At 37.7% G+C, this 19,236-nt stretch overlaps 1 protein-coding gene across 1 annotated transcript in view; it reads right to left on the reverse strand.

Moving 5' to 3' along the window:
• Positions 1 to 19,236, reverse strand: part of LOC134749461 (toll-like receptor 3) — an 88,102-nt gene that overhangs the window by 56,599 nt on the left and 12,267 nt on the right. Inside the window, exons 11-20 of the mRNA XM_063684393.1 lie at positions 18,913 to 19,047; positions 18,265 to 18,390; positions 17,433 to 17,527; positions 16,638 to 16,749; positions 15,251 to 15,474; positions 12,458 to 12,535; positions 7,933 to 7,967; positions 7,441 to 7,508; positions 2,240 to 2,385; positions 502 to 613 (exon numbers count right to left, since the gene is read on the reverse strand). Coding sequence (XP_063540463.1) covers positions 502 to 613; positions 2,240 to 2,385; positions 7,441 to 7,508; positions 7,933 to 7,967; positions 12,458 to 12,535; positions 15,251 to 15,474; positions 16,638 to 16,749; positions 17,433 to 17,527; positions 18,265 to 18,390; positions 18,913 to 19,047 — 1,131 coding nt within the window. The remainder of the gene's footprint in view (positions 1 to 501; positions 614 to 2,239; positions 2,386 to 7,440; positions 7,509 to 7,932; positions 7,968 to 12,457; positions 12,536 to 15,250; positions 15,475 to 16,637; positions 16,750 to 17,432; positions 17,528 to 18,264; positions 18,391 to 18,912; positions 19,048 to 19,236) is intronic.

A 19,236-nucleotide genomic window follows, 5' to 3' on the forward strand; every position in this document is an offset into this window, starting at 1 on the left:
TAACAATTGGTTATGGTTTTGAACTGGTTTTGGTATAACCTTGACGAAAAATACTGTTCACAATATGCTGCTTACAACAATCAGCGTGAATAATCATCAAGGTCATATCAAAATAAGATCAAAACCATAACAAGTGGTTAAATCTAAATCGGGCTCCTTAGTTCCACCAGCGATGGGCGCCCATCCTTAAAACTTGCGCCCGATTGCGGTTGAATTCATGGCGCCTATTGTGTGATGGCACGCGGTGCAATTGCAGGGCTTGCATCACCATAGGGCCCACTACTGGCTAGCAAAGATGACAATCAATGATAGAAAACAATAATCGAAACTTAAATAATGTATGGAAATAGTCACGTGTATTTTTGTAGCAACTGTCATCCCGATACATTTAAACTTTTCGTTTACCGTCGATGTACGACTATCTTCTTGGATAAGTCCCTTGGAAAGAAGGTCCAGCAAGGGGCGTATAAAATACGAGCTAATGAAGATGATTCAATTCACCTGCCACACTGCCAGAGTGACTAAGGCGGCTAGTAGGCAGTCTTTAGTGGCTAGCAGGATGCATCCAAACAACATGGCGTCCAGTGTTGCCAACGTCCATTCTTCACCCCACCTGTCAAAGGACAATGAATATTAAACATAATAAGCAGAGCGTTTAAAGAACTTAAAACCCGACTTCTCTTTTATTGTGAACACTTCGGCCGCTCCGATATATCCGATGGCGACTGTACCATTGTCTTTTTCTGTTGAGTAACGAAAATGCCATACTTTTTCGTAACTCAGAACTCGTCAGACATATGGTAAATTGAGCTTAAGTTTTACAAAATAGGGAACTCTATTTGATCCACCCAATTTTATCGAAATCTGACGAATAAAAATTCGGCAACAATATAACCCAAACCCGTACCCGATGTCACACCAATTTTTGTATCGTATAACTGTCCTGTTTTATGTGTAATAAACTTATTTTTATCTTTTATCTTATCTTATTAAAACTGGCCCAAATTATAGGTAGGTAAGAAAGGTCTCTCTTCTTTCACGGTTAGTCCCAATGATGTTACAGCAGTGTCCTACAGGCAATTCGAGTTTTAGTTATTTGATCTGTTTCGTCTAATATAATACAGTGTCATAAAGGAAACAGATCGAATAACTAAAACTCGAATGGCCTAATCAGAGCTTCTCCAATATATCTACCTCGTTCAACATATAACATCATTTAACGAGAAAGATTTACACAGATTAAAGACCCTTTTATATTGGCGGTAAAGAGGGGGAGGGGATATTACAGCCCCGGGGCTCGTTCAGGCCGTTATAAAACGTTACAATAGCCCTCCAGACATTGACCTTGCTAATATATTGCAGGTGCTTGAAGGTCACAAATTGTGACACAATAAAGGCCACACAGAAGCATCTCATAGAAAGTCGGAGTAAATAGAAGTGTTCCAATATTACATACCGTAAACTCGGGGAACTAATATAGTCCTATTATTCAACAATGGTCCAGTTTTTAACTTTGATGATTAATGAACCTTTTTGATTTGTACCCGTTTCATTTATTTTGGAGCTCAGATATACTTTATGCTTTTTCGATATTAGATAATAATTTGAAAAATATTTAAACATATTGGAACTTAAATTTGGACCATAGTTGTAGGTTAGATTACGTATATTACAATGAGTTAAATAGGCATATTACAATGCGCTTATGAACGTCAAATAAAACTACGGCGGCTCTAACCCTACACCTCTGCCCCGAGAAGATTTAAATCCCTCCTCAATCCAAACTCGGCGGGACACATCGTTTCAAAACATTACATCTTATAATTAACCTGCATTACGGTAAATAAGCAAAAAATACAATTTAAATTACTATTGTATGTTGTGGACTAAAGTTACCCGATTTTACGGTAGTTATACTTTGTTGCGAGTGCCGTTTCTAATTTCGAAGCTTGAGCAGCGAGAGACCCAAACTGCGTGATTATATAAAATTGTAATAAGCCCTTTTCTCAACATCCTCAAATCTTGACCAGTTTTATTTTCCTAATCTTAGAAAAACGGATAAATTAAAAAACGGGAGAGACTCGCACTCAACTTGTGACTCTTCGGGATGCCAGCCCGTCACTCTACCAATTAAGCTACCGAGACATCCCCGTTAACAGCAAATATTTATTTACTGATTTGAAATACCTATCTTTGACGGGAAAGAAGAGAAGCCGCAAACATATTAAATGTTACCTACCAACTGAGGGCAAAACACGAAGGCATGCTGTCGGGATCATACAGCAGTGCACTGGTGTTGCCAGCCTCTCGAGCTACCAGTTCCACGTCCAGCAGTCGCTCCAGCACTGTCCGCTCGCTGGCAACCCAGCTGAGACCATCTAGAGCCTGATGACAGAAAAAGAAATGAATGGTTACTTTACTTACTATAAAATAGCACATTACAAAATGCCCCTTTCGCAAGTCCCGCTAAAATAAATTAATCGACCTAGGTATTTACCGCGCAGCAATTATACAGTGTGGAAAAAAATTATGGGCCCTGGAGGGAAAGTACCTTAAAACCTTAAGTTAGCTCATTTTACTTAAAGGATTAGTCTTTTATTTTTTTAAAGAAACAAAACTGCAATCATAGATTTTTCATTTTTTTTATTTTGCTTGTCTAAAAATATTCTCGAGTACTAAATATTTGATTTTATGGACAGACGAATGTAAGACCTAATGTTTCTTGGCGAAATGTCATCATTAACATTAACTGTATCGACTAGTAGAATAAAATGGATGGTGTTTATTTTGTGGAATTTTTAGTCGATTCGATTCCCGGGCGAGACAAGCGAATTTAAAAAAATCTTTGAAAGCAGTGTTGTTTTTTTTTAAATAAATGAATGTTTCCTTTAAGTAAAATAAGCTAACTTAAGGTTTTAAGGTACTTTCCCTCCAGGGCCCATAATTTTTTTCCATCCTGTATACAATACAGCCAAGAGAGTGGTTATTATTTATAATAGATTTTTTTAAATTCGCTTGTCTCGCCCGGGTTCACCCTTTCGAATTAATTTTGGCAATCATAGCGACTTTAAGCGTCTGCAAAAACATTGCAGAAATAGAGCAAGCGTCCTTTATTATGCCATTCTTGGTATAATTGAAACATTATCTAAAATTGCATTGTATCCTTGCCCTTGGCTCCAAGTAAGACCGTAATCAAAAATAAAGCTAAGTAATACCTTATTAAACGAAGTCACCTTGTATCTTCAAAACAAACAACTAGATTCATTATAATAAAATAGTCTTTAAAGCAAATTTCTCAGATAAAGCTCAAAGAAAAGGGATTTTACCTAATGTATATTGCTACTAAAATGGATTTTACCTAAGGTATTGCTTTAATTAAAACAAGTAATTTCAAGGAAAGTTCAGCTGATTTTTGTAGTGGTGGATACGAGCATTTTTAAACATATCAGGCGTTCGTTGAGTTCTTAGAAATACGGCGTAAAAATGATTAGTTTCCGAAAATGTTACTTACATGAGTTTTATATTGAATTTTTGTATTTTTATACTGTTAATTTTATCGAAATCAGAACCTAATATAGTAAGTTTTATTATAATTCAGAAAGGTCACAACAGATATTGCCTAATAGGCCAATTATAGTGATTCTCTTAAGAGTCATACGAACCTATATGTATACCGCTCGAAATTACGCTCTCATTAATTATTTAATTTGATTGCATGACATGATATATTATAGGTAATTTATAATTTTTGCATGCTCAATTGTGAGTAGAGTACACTGTACATTGAATTTTTCACCTCAGCAGCTCGAACAAGCCTACTTTCGTCACTCCCTGGAGTGAGGAAAGTGCGACTTTCCTCACTCCAGGGAGTGAAACAATGTAGCTTTTTAATTTAGTGAAGGCCATGAACTTCATACTTCTATTACATTTGTTTTATGGTATGGTACGGTACGGTAGTGTACGGTACGGTACGGTACGGTACGGTACGGTCCGGTCCGGTCCGGTCCGGTCTCGTATCGTATCGTATCGTACATATTATAATACTTTTTTTTCTGTTTATTCTGTGTAATTCGAAATACATTTTAACCTTTAATATGTTCTCACTACTGAGGTGTAAAATTATGTGTGCATTACGAGAGCAAAGTTATTTTACATCTCGTGTTTTTGAGTCCCTCGCTACGCTCAACCTTAGTAGAACATTAGAATCTTTCGCTTTCTCGGGACTCAAAATAAACACTCGCAAGAAAAACCAACTTTCCTCTCTTGTTGCACAAATAACTATTGATGATCTCCGCTCCTCTAAACTTTATTCTCTTGCTTCGTCCTTAAACCTAAGCGTTTTACCTCTCACAGCTACACATTTCCCGCATAACGGCCCTCCCTCTTTACTAGACCTCATTATTACCTCTTCTCCAGACTTAGTTTCCTTTCATGGTCAGTTTAATGCTGCTGGCTTCTCCAACCATGATTTAATATACGCTGCTTTTAAAATCCGTCCTCCAAAACGAAAGCACAAAATTATAATGCGGCGAAACCTGCGGGACTTGGATTTGCAAGCCTTTTATGCTGACTTATCTAGTGCAGATTGGCAAGGGTTAGATCGTCTTGCAGATATAGACATGAGGGTGAGGGCTTTTAATGATATGTTGCTTGCGACTTTTGACAAATATGCGCCGTTGAAACCTATGCGCGTTAAACACTTTCCTGCGCCTTGGCTTACGCCGGATATTAAACTACTGATGGCCAAGCGAGATCGAGCCCGCGTAAAATTTCGATTGAATCCCTCTGATGATAATCGCCAGAAGTATCTGTCACTGCGTAACCGCTGCAACAAAGTCTGTAGGGAGTCAAAGCGTCGATACATTCACAGCTCAATTGAAGACTGTCCCCCTGCGAAGTTATGGAAGTTTTTAAAATCCCTTGGCTTGGGCAAATCTCAATCAAGTTGCTCTAGTTTTCTCGATGTAAACGGTATTAATCAATTTTTCAGTATTTCGCCGGTAACCACTTGATCCGTCAGTTAAAAGTTCCACCTTATCGCTTCTTGCGACTACTACATCTAACTCCAATTTAGAATTTTTTGAGCTCGGCTGTATTTCTGCACAAGAGACACAAGCAATCCTCAAAACTATCAAGTCGAAAGCCGTCGGTGACGATAACCTCAGTGTAGATATGCTCATGCTCGCGGCGGATTTCATCTCTCCTATCATTTCCAACATTATAAATTTTTCCCTATCCACGGGCACGTTTCCGGCTTCCTGGAAGTGTGCCCATGTCACCCCTCTACCGAAAACCTCCATTCCTGCTTCTTTCTCCCAATATCGTCCTATTTCCATTCTTCCTGTAGTATCAAAAATTATTGAACATTATGTTAATCGCCGTCTCCTATCCTATCTTAATAGAAATTTGTTATTTAACTTATTCCAATCTGGATTCCGCCCCGGGCACAGCACAGTCACCGCTTTAGTTAAAGTCACCGACGACATCCGGTTTAATATAGAGTGCAAAATGATAACTGTCCTTGTTCTTCTCGACTTCAGTAGTGCCTTTAACACAGTGGACTTTGACATCCTTCTGGGCACACTCAGCAGTCTTAACATATCCCAAACCACTTTATCCTGGTTTCGTAGCTACCTTACTGGCAGACGCCAGCGTGTCAGAGTCGACGACAAGCTGTCCGACTGGTGTGAGCTTTCCGCTGGCGTCCCGCAAGGAGGAGTACTTTCGCCACTTCTTTTTTTCTATTTTCATTAATGGTATCACGAAAGCACTTACGTCATCATACCATCTTTACGCGGACGACCTACAGATTTATGCAGCGGCTAATATAGATGATCTTGCTTCAATGATTACTCAAATCAATTCTGATTTAGAGTCCATACGGGATTGGGCGTGCAAATTCGGTTTGAAGATTAATGCCCAGAAGTCGCAGGCAATTGTCATTGGTGGCCCTTACTATGTAGCTAAGCTCTCAGACATGGTGATACCTGACATTTTTTTTGATGGGACTAAAATCCCCTTTTCCTCTACTGTCCGAAATTTGGGTGTCATCATGGACCAGACGCTTTCCTGGGAACCCCACGTGGCTGAGGTGAGTAAAAAAATTTTTGGTTCCCTACACTCTCTTCGACGACTTCAGAATTTCCTCCCTCTTCGTACCAAATTGACTCTTGCCCGCTCTCTCTTGCTCCCTCTACTAGACTATGGTGACATTGCGTTCTTGGATCTTAATGAGGAATTGCTGAATAAACTTGAGCGCTTACAAAATGTCTGTATCAGGTATGTGTATGGCCTCCGTAAATACGACCACATTTCTAATTTTCGTAAGCAGCTCGGGTGGTTACCGATCCGCCAGCGCAGGGATGTGCATGTTCTGTCGTTGCTTTTCAACATACTCTTCAACCCCTGTTCCCCATCTTACCTAACCGAGAGATTTAACTATCTGGCTGAAGGAAGTGATCACCGCTTACGTTCTAGTGCTAATCTTACGCTTGCTATCCCTTCGAATAAGTCTCGAACGTACGCAAATTCATTCACAGTGCGCGCGGTGAAGTTGTGGAACGAGTTGCCCCTGTCGCTCAAACGGTCCCGGTCTGTAGCATCACTCAAAGTTAATCTGAAAAAGCTTTGGCTTTCCCACGAACTGTGATTTGGTTGAGTGCTAATATATATATATATTATTTATATATTATATATATATATATATATATATTTATTTAATATTTATTTAGTACTATATATTTATGTATGCTAGTACATATTTATTTTATTGCATAATGCAATTGATGTATTTTAGTTATTCGTAGACGTTAATATTGTAGTTTTCCTTCTTAAATATTATTGTACGTTCTGTAAGTTTGTCTATCTATCTAATTCGAATTTTCCACTCATTTACTCTAAGGTTAGCTGGAAGAAATCCCTTATAGGGATAAGCTCGCCTTTGTACCTAAATTTATATGAATTTCATGTTATCAATTTTTGTTTTGTACAATAAAGTGATTTACTACTACTACTACTATAACTATTGTCATCTACATATCCACTGTATTCTGGCAAATAAATAATTTCATTCCATTTCATTTCAAACGACATGAAATTTAGCATGTACATTCAAGAACCTAACAATTTAGTTAGTTAATATTTTTATTATTATTAATATTATTTAATAAGCAGGCAGGCAGTTATGGCAACTGATATGACCTGTATCCAGTAATCATAAAGATATGCAGTTATCATGAACGAGTATTAGATGTGGTGTGTGTTGATGATTTTTTTTGATAAAAAATGTAATCCAAAGAAACTGTATCGAGTATAAGTTTTGTATGTAAAGTTAGAGCCTAAGGAACTTCGATTGTATGGGAGCGGGTTTTTAGCGACAGGTTAATGTAACTCTTAAAGTTCTATATTTAATAACAACAATAATTCAATTTGATAGTTTACCCGTTCAAAAAACGCAGCTAAAAACCTCGAGAGAAGCGCTTGCCTCGTCTCATGCTCGTCCATAGCTCCTGGGATCATAAAAAATTACATGATTTTACAACAATAAAATAATAATAATAATTAAGTAATATATATTTCCTAGCCTCCTAAGTCAGCGTGCGCCTTTGTCTGTATAGGGGTTAAATTTCAGCGGAAGGTAATATATTGTACTTTAATTATAAATATGTAAAGAACAGAAAACAGTTAGTGTCATTTGCCTCAATATACTTAGGAGGTATCGATATAAGTATAAATATATATTACTTTGAGAAGTACCTACTGAGATTTCAGGGAAGAGGTATATTTATACCTAAGAATGTGACTAATTTACAAATTATTTTCTATATAATATATAATAATTTAGCCAATAGACGCCGCACTGCTGGGCACAAAAGCCTCCTCTCATACGACGAGAGGGTCAAAACCATTATCAAATAAATAAATAAAACTTACCTAGTCCAGCGGTCGCCAGCTGCTTGTAAACGTTCCTAAACAATAATTATAACATGTATTTTACATATAAAGTTAGGTACCTATAGTATACCGTACGAAATTCCGAAATTATGTAAATCAAATGAACTTAAGAGCCAACAGGAGGTGAGCCCGTTTTCAATTTTGGGATTTCATGCTGGATATCGCCGTCGCGCTGACAGGGGCGGTACCGCGTAGCGAGGGACTATCCCAGTGTGTGCGGTGCACGCACACAGACGCGCACGCTATTTGCGCTCCTCGCCGGCCCCCGCTCGCGCGGCCCGCTACGCTATAACTATGCATACCACATACCACGTTATACCCAGTTCTTTTCTTACATTCTTCGATTATAACTCGTTCGCTCGCTACCACCACTAAGCGTTTGCTTATTCCCTGTTATTGTGATTAACTCCTTGATTTTAAGTAACTGAATTCAATTTCCTTCTACAACCTGCAATCTAATTAACATTTCGAGGTACAGAAGAGTAAAAACACATAACATAACATGGACATACAAGAAAACATTGTTGTATAAAAACATACAAGATAACGGGCTGTTAAATAAATCCAATTAAATATTTTAAATTTTTTTTATCTACTTTTTATAGAGGCTTTGGACACTAGGTGAACATGTCAGCCAAATATTTTTAAATATAAACAAAAATATTAAATTATAGTCGTGAGTATTTTAAAAGTAAAACTCTCTTATACCTTGACTTTAAACAAAGTATTTTACTTATAACTTACTCGGTTCGTATGAATTGGTGACATACCTAATTAAAAAAGAAAGCTATAACTCCCGCGGGAACAATATAGGCCTTTTCCCTTCAGTACACCTGCATAAAATAAGATCTTTTCGAGCAAGTGTGATGAAAAACAAATTTGCCGCTCTCCGGCTTCGTTGAATAGAAAAAATGCCTCAGGTTAGATAAAATTATCATAACAAAGAAAAATGTGACATGTGATATTTCTTACTTTGATGTAATTATACAGTTTTATTAATTGTCCGTTTTTTATTTATGAGTCAGATTTTGATAGAAATAGGTATCACTAGACTTATATTGACCGGGATATAGACCGTGATTGCCTTTTGTATTACCTATTTATGAGCTCCCGATATTTCACGGTGACGGGTCACCCGTGAACATGATGCATGTAACTGCGTCGAAATATCGGGAGCTCATAAATAATAAGGTAATCACGGTCTATATCCCGGTCAATATAAGTCTAGAGAAATAGGTATGTATGAAGAGCTCCTAATTCTGGTCGGAATAAATATGAAACCCCAATTTGGGACAATAGTCTAGTCTACAAAACGTTCAGGGTGGTGAAAAATATAGTGTAAGCTGTTCGCATAAAAAACCGGAAATCGATGTACAGGTTACCCGTTTCGTACACACGTATTTGTCCCGCCGTTTCTTGACCCGCAGTTCCTAAAAAAAATTCCCTTAGGAGGGGAGTGCTGAAAACTTTTTTTTGTATATATTTTTTTAAACCTATCGGATTCTTCTCTTATCTATCATACGAAAAGACTTTTTGAAGCGATTCTGAAAATATACCACATAATTTTAGCCATTTTTAGGGTTCCGTACCTCAAAAGGCAAAAACGGAACCCTTATAGGATCACTCGTGCGTCTGTCTGTCTGTCTGTCTGTCCGTCTGTCACAGCCTATTTTCTCCGAAACTACTGGACCAATTAAGTTGAAATTTGGTATACATATGTAAGTTTGTGACCCAAAGACGGACATGTAACGTAAACAAATGGATTTTTAACATGGGGGCCACATTTTGGGGGGCTAAATGAGAAAATTAAAAATAAAGTATTTTAAACTATATCGTGTTATATATCAAATGAAAGAGCTCGTTGTGAGAATCTCAAATATATTTTTTTATAATTTTAGGATAAAGAATTTAGAAGTTATTCAAGAAAATAGGCAAAAAATGACCATTCCCCCTTTATCTCCGAAACTACTGGGTCTAAAATTTTGAAAAAAATACACTAAATAGATCTTTACCTAAAGATTACAGAAAAACCTATTAGAAATTGCAGTCAAGCGTGAGTCGGACTTAAGTACTTAGTTTTTTATCCGACCCGATTTACTTATTAAAGTGACTTGTCTTTCGTTTCACATAAAAAATACATTGTTTAAATTTTGTAATGTACGGAACCCTTGGAACGCGAATCCGATTCGCACTTGGCCGGTTTTTCTTAAATTGAAACAAAAAGAATTTTCAAATTATACCAAGTTTGGGCTCCTCCAGATACGATATGACTGATTTTTTTTGTACAATAGACCACAAATGATACGTGATATCCTCATATCTAACCCCAAAAAAGCAATTTTAAAAATATTTTTTTTTGTTTTTTTTTTTCAATACAAAGTGACACAGTTCTACTTCAATACCTATTTTACGAGACTTATGGAACTGTATTGCAGATACAATGATACGTAATATCCATATATCCAACGGGAAATACCTCTTTAACCCTTAAACTTGACCCCAAAGTTGGTATGTTTTGAAAATTCTATTTATTTTAATTTACAAAAAAAAATGCTAAAATGTAATGATGTGGTATACTTTTAGAATCGCCTCAAAAAGCCCTTTCGTATAATTTTCGGTTTTTGAAAAAAAAAAAGTTCTTTTCTATACAAAATCAATCAATCAATTACTTATTATGAATTTTAATATTGGAATTTTAATCTATTAATTATACTATTAGATAATATATTTTTTTTAATTTGCATGTCGTTATGCGACTGAATACAGCGGTGTCAGCATGGTTGCATTTTTATCACCTGTCACTATGCCTGTCACTTTCGCATTTACATACTTGTTAGAACGTGACAGCCATGGTGACATGCGATAAAAATACTTCCGTGCTAAGCTCGCTGTACACCATATTTTAACAAAACAACATCTGTATTTTAGAATTAAGTATTCTTGCAACTAAAGAATCTTTATCTTTATCTTAAAAAAAATATGTTTCAGCACACCCCTCCTAAGGGATTTTTTTAAGGAACTCCGGTTTGAAAAAAAAAAAATGTTTTGACCTCTTAGTATGCGTGTGCCAAACGGCTAACCTGTACATTGATTTGCGGTTTTTCTTTGAAATTGGGCTTGTACGGCTGCCACTAATAGAGATACTAACTCCTAAAAATATGTATGATACCTCATTGGATTTGGAATGATGTCTAGAAAAATGTTTATTCCCACATAAAAAAAGTTCAAAAGCTATTAACAAAAAACGGCCAAGTGCGAGTCGGACTCGCGCACGAAGGGTTTCGTACCATTACGCAAAAAACGGCAAAAAAATCACGTTTTTTGTTTGGGAGCGCCATTTAAATATTTATTTTATTTTAATGTTTCGTTCATACCTATATATTCAGATTTGTGTATGAAAATGTGAAACTATTATTTCTAAAATAAATTATTCGTCCCTAATTTACACAAAATGTATACCAAATTTGATCTCATATCAAGAGATAGGTAGAAATAGAGGCAAACTGGACCGCAGAAGCCGACTTTTCCCCTCCCTTTTTGGGGGGTAGCCAGGACTTAATCTCGTAGCTAGTGCGTCAGCTCAGCTTTGTATGAACCAAGGAATAATAAATAGTGTTAAACGATATCCCCTGAGGCCAAAGTGCATACTCACTTTACTTACTTCGCCTACTAAGAGGCAAATCGCGACTTTGTTATGGTTTATCGATAACTTATCACATCACTAGATTATCGACTTTCAATGTCGACTATTGCCCATCACTTTTCTGTCCGTGTACGTATTTAGAAACTTGACCCCGCCCCTAAAATTAGTGCGATAAGGACAACTGCAGCTTAGGCGAAAAATCCTGCGTAAAAATCTAAAAAATCGAGGTTTCGTACTCGACTGTTTCCTCCTCCAAAACTTAAGCAATCGCAACCAAATTTGGAAATCTAAATGATTATGAAATTGTCTGTGTCGGACTGTTTTGATTTTTTGGCTAATTGATACCAGTTTTGAATACCACGCCTCTCATTGCGGCATAGTCAGTGAGGCCATTTTTGGCCATGTTTGAAGGGCTCTAGCGCCTTAAAAAACAAAAATATCAATAAAAGCAAAACACACCGACACAGATATTGACAATATTAATCTGTGTTGAAAAAATCATTCCTCTAGCTTCAAAAACCAGGGAGGACACAGTCGAGTACGTTTGTATGGAGAAATGACCACTCCTGTTGGCTCATCCATACTAATATTATAAATGCGAAAGTCTGTCTGTCTGTGTGATACCTCTTCACGCTTAAACCGCGGAACCGATTTAGTTAGATTTAGTCCCGGGGAAGGACCTAGGATAGTTTTTATGTCGGAAATCATCCCTAAACAGAGTGAAAAGGGGGGTGGAAGTTTGTATGGGAAATCGATAAAAAGCATATTGGATAAAAAATAAGCTACCCAAATTACTAACTTCACGCAGACGAAGTGACGCGCTAGTGGAAAATATTGGTGATTCTGCAAGAAGCTACCAACCTGAGTTGTGGCGCACACACGACTCGACACGCCTCTAGCGGGCCCGACACGGCTTTGGCATCCGGGGACCCATTGTTTCTGGCAACAATGTTGTCATTTTTTGAGTAATGTATACCGCACCGTAAAACACATAAAAAGGGTGAATAGACAAAGAGTAAACCAAAAATCCATATTACTTATTCTAATTATTGAAGCTGCTCACAAAATTTTACAGAAATCTGTTGAGAAATGTGACCTGTGTATAAGGACAGCTGGACATGCGAAAGTATTTTCGTCCAACCTAAAACAGAGACGCATCGCTCGCGCTGCGCACTCGCCGGTCATTTGAAATGAAATGAAATGAAATTCTTTATTTTCAGGCAACTTTAGCATATTATTATAAAATATATATTAAAACTAAAAACTAAAACTAAAACACAATTATGGCTGCAATGCAGTTCGCAACCCCGCAGAGAGCAGGCCGCGGAACCGCCGGAACTTAACTCATCGGCCAAAACTCCTGCTGAACGTCGCTAGATGTCCAGTCGGAACGCCCACCACAAAAGAATTAAAATTCACACTGTGTCGTGATTCCAACTTCACGACCCTCAGGATGAATCCGGACTTGACTCGTACATACTTTACGATCTCCTCGACCTTCGTAAGGTAGTGAATCGGGACACATACAGCAGCGTTGTTGGTGTTGCAGGACGCAGCAAATGGTTATGGCAGTCGGTGGGGTACCGCACTGATTCTGACGAACTGACTTCTTTCTCTTCTCCACCTTTTTGAAATCCAAGTCTGTCTGTATCCAATTTTAGTCTGTCTCATTTAAGTAAAGGTTAAAAATCTCTGGCAAAAACTTAATACTTAAGTAGAACGAACGATCAGCGTAAAAAACAAATACCTATATAAATAAATAAATCCGTTTAAATGACGCACACTTGAAGATAATTGAAGTATGCAAAAGGGAAGTCATCGCGTAATAATAACATTTCATGAGTGCGGAAGAAGCAGACTACATATTAAAAAACGTGATCATGCTGTTTTGAGCTTCACAGCGGCCGCTTAAATGTACCAAAACGTACGATTAGCAGACGGGAAAATACGAAAAGTGGGTGATTAATTGATTTTATCTTTTATACTGTTACGAAAGCCAATATAAGTACGAGTATATGTAGCTTAAGTGGCGGTGGGGGGGGGGGGGCACATTTCTCGCAGAATACTATAAATACATTGACATCAAAGTACAGCATCCTGTATGAAATTCGACCTCATTTAGTATGCCCCCAGGGTTTGGTCGCTTCCACGCTAAATAGTATTTTCAATATCAAATAAAATGCTCGGCGCTTTGAAAATAATCTTTATGTACTCAATGGACGGGCAGCTTTACCGACGACAGTTAAAGGGTAGTTTATGAGCCGTGACCGTTGTTACCGAGCGCTATTGACACGGTGACCCGAGATACTTCGATCGTGTATTATATTCTCTTAGATCTTAGCTCGAATGAGAGCGAGTCGAGCTCCCCGTAGAACCTGTCTTCTGACTTCAGTCAGAATATACTTCGTTTTTTTAACATTAAAAAGAACTCCACAGAAGTAAGAGTGCAGTTTTATTAGGCTTTTTAATTGTTAATAATAATTGAATTATCTAGTGTATCATGGTCAATACTTATAATTTACTTGAAAATTTTACCACAAAAAGTGCTCAATTTGGAACCACAAGGTTACTTTTACGAAGTTCTTTCTAATGCTAAAAAACGAAGTATAGATTTGAACTAAGCTAACTTCTACAACGACTTTGCAGTAACAATATGGGGGGACACTATAAACGTAATTTTTTTTTTTAATATTATTTATAACGTTTATAGTGCTGGCGGCTTCACAGTTTGTCACTGGAAAATCAGCATAATAAAATTCATAAACAATGCTGAAATGCCGCGCATAGCATATCGCTACCTCGCCTTGAATTTCGCGCCTTTTTCTAGTGACGTGGCTATAGCATACGCATAGCAAGTCACATTGCGGTGAAATATATGAAGAAAAAAATATGTTTGTTAACTGGGTCGTAATCTGCAGACACTCTTCTTAATACTCGTATGTATGACGAGTGGGCAGTTATGTCTCGCACAGTAGTCCTACGCGGTACATGCCATGTTCATTGTTCATCCACTTGATCCTAGTAAGAAATGGCCCGTCTCAAGTATAGCTAGCTATTCGTCGATTTTAGAGGCATGTTATTATGCTTAGGTATAAGGTACACCACATTATTTGTTAGTACAAATCTTTAAATGGTTTTATTCTCATTTTGTAGTAAATATTTACTTACGAGTGTTTAGAAGTAAGTATGTCGTTATTTCCGCACTGTTAAAAAATACTTAAAAAACCAATATACTAGTTCTTTACAACATGAGTAAGAGTTTCCACATGGTATACTTTCTCCTTGAAACTATCTATGAAATTACTAATTTTCCCCATAATTCTATTTAAAATTGAAGCTTCGTTTGATTCGCGTAAAATTTTCTAGAAGTTTCATGAAATAAAACTATGAAAACGGATTATATCGCGTATATTGAATTTATAATACATCCCGACGTTTCGAACTCTTTACAGCGTTCGTGGTTCACCCGTTGACCACGAACGCTGTAAAGAGTTCGAAACTTCGGGATGTATTATAAATTCAATATACGCGATATAATCCGTTTTCATAGTTTTATTTCATGAGTAACTATCGCGGTATCCGAAGACAATATTTTCTAGAAGTTTTTTAAACCTTTTTGAAAACTGTACAACTTTCCTATATGTAGGAACTTACCTGCCGTGTACATAATGCGCATAAAACTCCTCTTGGAATACCATCAGCGACAGCCCCACACCGTCGCACACGCGCGCTATACCCAGCGTCGGGGACCCCACTATCCGGTCCCACACCCACTGAGCAAGCAGTATGGGGGCGTAGGCCGCCCACCACGCGAGTGTACCTACTGCCCAGGTGTAACTTGGGCTGTTGGGCAGGGAAAGTTGCCAGGGGGTAAGCAGCTGTAAGAAAAGAAACAGTTAAGGCAAAGGCGCTATGCTCAACTTTGGACATCCTACACCCACTGGGTAAACAGTACAGGGGCGTAGGCCGCCCACCACGCAAGTGTACCCACGGCCTAGGCGTAACCAGGGCTGTTGGGCAAGGAAACTTGCCAGGGGAAAAGCAGCTGTAAGAGTCAAAGCAGTTACAGTCATTAGTCATTATATATGAGAATAAATAATACTACTATCAAAGACCTATACAACTCCGTATAAGATGAATAAAGTCTAAGGAATAAACGTGCCTCGGAAATCACGAAAGATTCTCGGACAGATGGCGCTACCACCAATACCAACCTTTGGCCTATTCTCGTTTAGATGGCGTTGACGGTTTCGTTTGTTATTTAACAATTTTAACACATTTCGGTGAAAGAACATGGGTCAAAATCATATAAAAATAATATACAATAATAAATACAAATAAAAAAAAAAACATTTATCCATTTTACACATATTTTACACGTTGAACTATCTTATGTAGTCCTATCTAGTTTAGGTGTAGTTGCGTTTATATATATATATATATATATATATATATTAATGGCATTATTCATAAACGCATTACAAGACTGAATTACTAATTAGCTATGAATCGTTTGTCTTTACCTGTCATTTTGACTTATGCATTTGTAAGAAAGGGATAAAACATAATTTAACTAATTCAGGCTCGTAAAGTTTTATGAATAAGGAGGTATACAATAACATTGATTGCAATGATCGCAACACAATGGCTAAGGTATTTTCAAAATACCTATTATGGCTATTGTGGCGCTATTATGTTACGACCTTCAAGCCCTCAAAAATTAGTAGGTATGTAACATCTGGTGCTTAATTGTCTAAAATAAATATTCATTTGCCAGAACAGTTTTGTTCGGTAAATAAGAGTTGCATCCGCCGACCTCATACAATGTAAAGTTGTAAACAAACGAATTCGGTGACCGGAATAATTGTCCCATTTGTTGGTTAAATCGATATAAATAATAACGATGCATACCCAAAATTGCTTAAATCCACGCAAATTGTTATCCAAATTTGATTTGATGTCAATACGGAATAAATGTCAAATTAGCGTGGCAAATTTAATATACCTCGACGTATAAACAGATGCAGATAATGAAACTCACATGCAAAATAACGAGAGTCAGTGCTACAGTAAACCCCGGGTTGGCTCGTCTCTTCGTCTGCATTGAGGACCATTCTCGAGCTACCATCATGGTCTTCCACAAATTGTTTTCAGCTGAGATTGTATCTATTGACCAAAAAAAAATATTGATACTTAATACTGCTAGCGCCATGACTACCCGAGACTACCCGAAAACTAAGAGCCACCGCATACTAGCGTCTCCCGAGCGTCGTCAACTACAATAGCTGCTCGACGCAACGTTGGCGTAACTGCTCAGAAACGCCATTTTCTATAACGCTGACTTGACGCCTTTTCGACGCCGTGTCAAACACAAAAGCTGTCATCCAGACGCCACTTCACTGAAGTGTCAAAACTGAAATTGAACTTCATGCACATGCACGTAGGTCTATGACGCTCTATAGCCTATGGCCGATTAATCGGCCTTTGGCGTTGAACCTACGGTGCATATATATCGGTCATTGGCGTCCAAAAAGTTAAAAGACGCTAGTGTGGGGTGGCCCTAAAGTTACAAATCCAAATGTCCTTGAAATACGAGGTTTGCGATTTAAGCCGATGTTAAAGAGATTGTATTTAAGAGATAATAAGGCCCTGGCTTTTGGTAATATGGCCCTGGAGGGCCATTCGAACTTTATAATCTGTCACTATGTATCCATAACCGATTCATATCATCTTCGATCCTTAAATTTGTTCCAATTGAGTAAGTATTCTTAAAATATTGTGTAATTCGACGTGAATTCGACAGTTACTTATAGGTAAGTTAAATTGCTTAAAATTTTAGTTACCTTTGATTGGCGGATTATATTCTGACCAATCCAGAAAGAAGACGTCACAGCGACATTGCCGCCAGTTTACCCAAGCTGCTTTGATTGCCTAAAAGTATCCAAAGCATTAATTTATTTAAGACTTACACGAACCTAGCTGCCGCCGTACTAAAACAACGTTCTGAAATAACATAAAACGTGGCATGAACATTTAAATAACATAATATATTACAGCGTTAAAGATATTAAAACGAGTACAAGTTTTATATTTATTTATTTATTTATTTATTTATTTGAATCAGGTAAATACACATAATATGCAACTTAATTACAAAAGTACCGTTAAACCAGTAAGGTTTGTCTCGGTACCCAAACACAAAAATATACAAAACTTATACTAGCTCTATTTTCTTTCTATTACAATTTTTATCATCAAAAACTTTTATCACAAATAAATATGTAGAATTATGTCATTACAGCATGTTTTAAAAAGATACCCTAATTTATATTGCATAGGCGCGGCTTTTTGGCGACGAGTTCCTATGACTTTTAATACTGCAATCTCACCGGACTATACAAACATTTACAACTTTTCGAACACAGTATACTTACATGCGATTGTATTTATATTCATCGTTATGCTTGCATGCTTAAAGTTTGCAGCGGCTTTGTGGTGAGGTGTTCAAAACTATCTTAACACGACTTCGTGGTAGTCAGAACAAAAACGTTTGTAACTCATTTTGAAGCCTTACCCGCTTACCCCCTTATTCATAACCCGAGCCGAGGCTGAGTAGCCGCAAAAGCGTCTAAGAAACGTCATTAAGGTACCTTCTGTTAGTACAGTACCTTTAGCGATATAGAGGAGAAGACGAATGCCCTGATGATATGTTCTTCAGCAGTCGCTGGCGGCAGCGTTAGTCCATGCGAGCCTGCCTCCGCCGCTAAAGCGTGCAGAGTCGCCAGCCACGCCGCCTAGTGTCAATAATTTTAGTATAGTAAGCAGCAGTTAAGCAGGTGTTAGGTATGTATAAAATGATCGGAACACAACTTTATGGTTAAAAGTGTAAGATCGTGTGTGTATCATTTTGAACACCTGCACGGATATCATGGTCGCATTTATATCACCTGTCATGTCATGCGTCACTTTCGCACTTTCACACTTATTAGAATGTGACAGGCATAATGACAAATGATAAAAAGGCGACCATCTTAGCCCTACTGGTTCGGTTAGCTAGGTACACAGTAGACTAGGTACACAGGCATGATGACAAATGATAAAAAGGCGACCATCTTAGCCCTACTAGTTCGGTTAGGTTTCCGCTCCCTGCGCGCACCGGTTGCAATTATACAACAGGCACCAACAGGGTTACATCGTTTTCCACAGTTACGTGCGCGTGTCTACCCTGCAATCTGTAATCGCGTTAGACCCTTTAATGACAATAATTATGTACATCCAGTAAAGTTACTTACTACTTTAAAAAGGAGAAGACTTACAAAATACATTGCGTCGGCTATAGACCCTGCCAGCAATGGCAGCAGAGAAATTTGGAGACCGCCTCTGCGCAGAACTCCCCGCCACTGCACTAAGGCATAGCAGGATAGTAGAGCGCCGAGCACTCCTCCCCATATCTAGCAGAAATTATGCTTTAAAATTATTTTAAGACACAATGAGTTACCAATGAGTAACTGATATGGACATTTTAAAAGGGGCCAATAGCGACTAAAAAATCAAGTGAGTGTTACCGTTGTGGTCTAAATATTGTAAAATATGTCTCACGAGTTTAATTTCGTCTAACCATATTCTGCGAGGTGAACATA

The sequence above is a fragment of the Cydia strobilella genome, chromosome 18 (genome assembly GCF_947568885.1).
Source record: "Cydia strobilella chromosome 18, ilCydStro3.1, whole genome shotgun sequence".
Taxonomy (NCBI): Eukaryota; Metazoa; Arthropoda; class Insecta; order Lepidoptera; family Tortricidae; genus Cydia; species Cydia strobilella.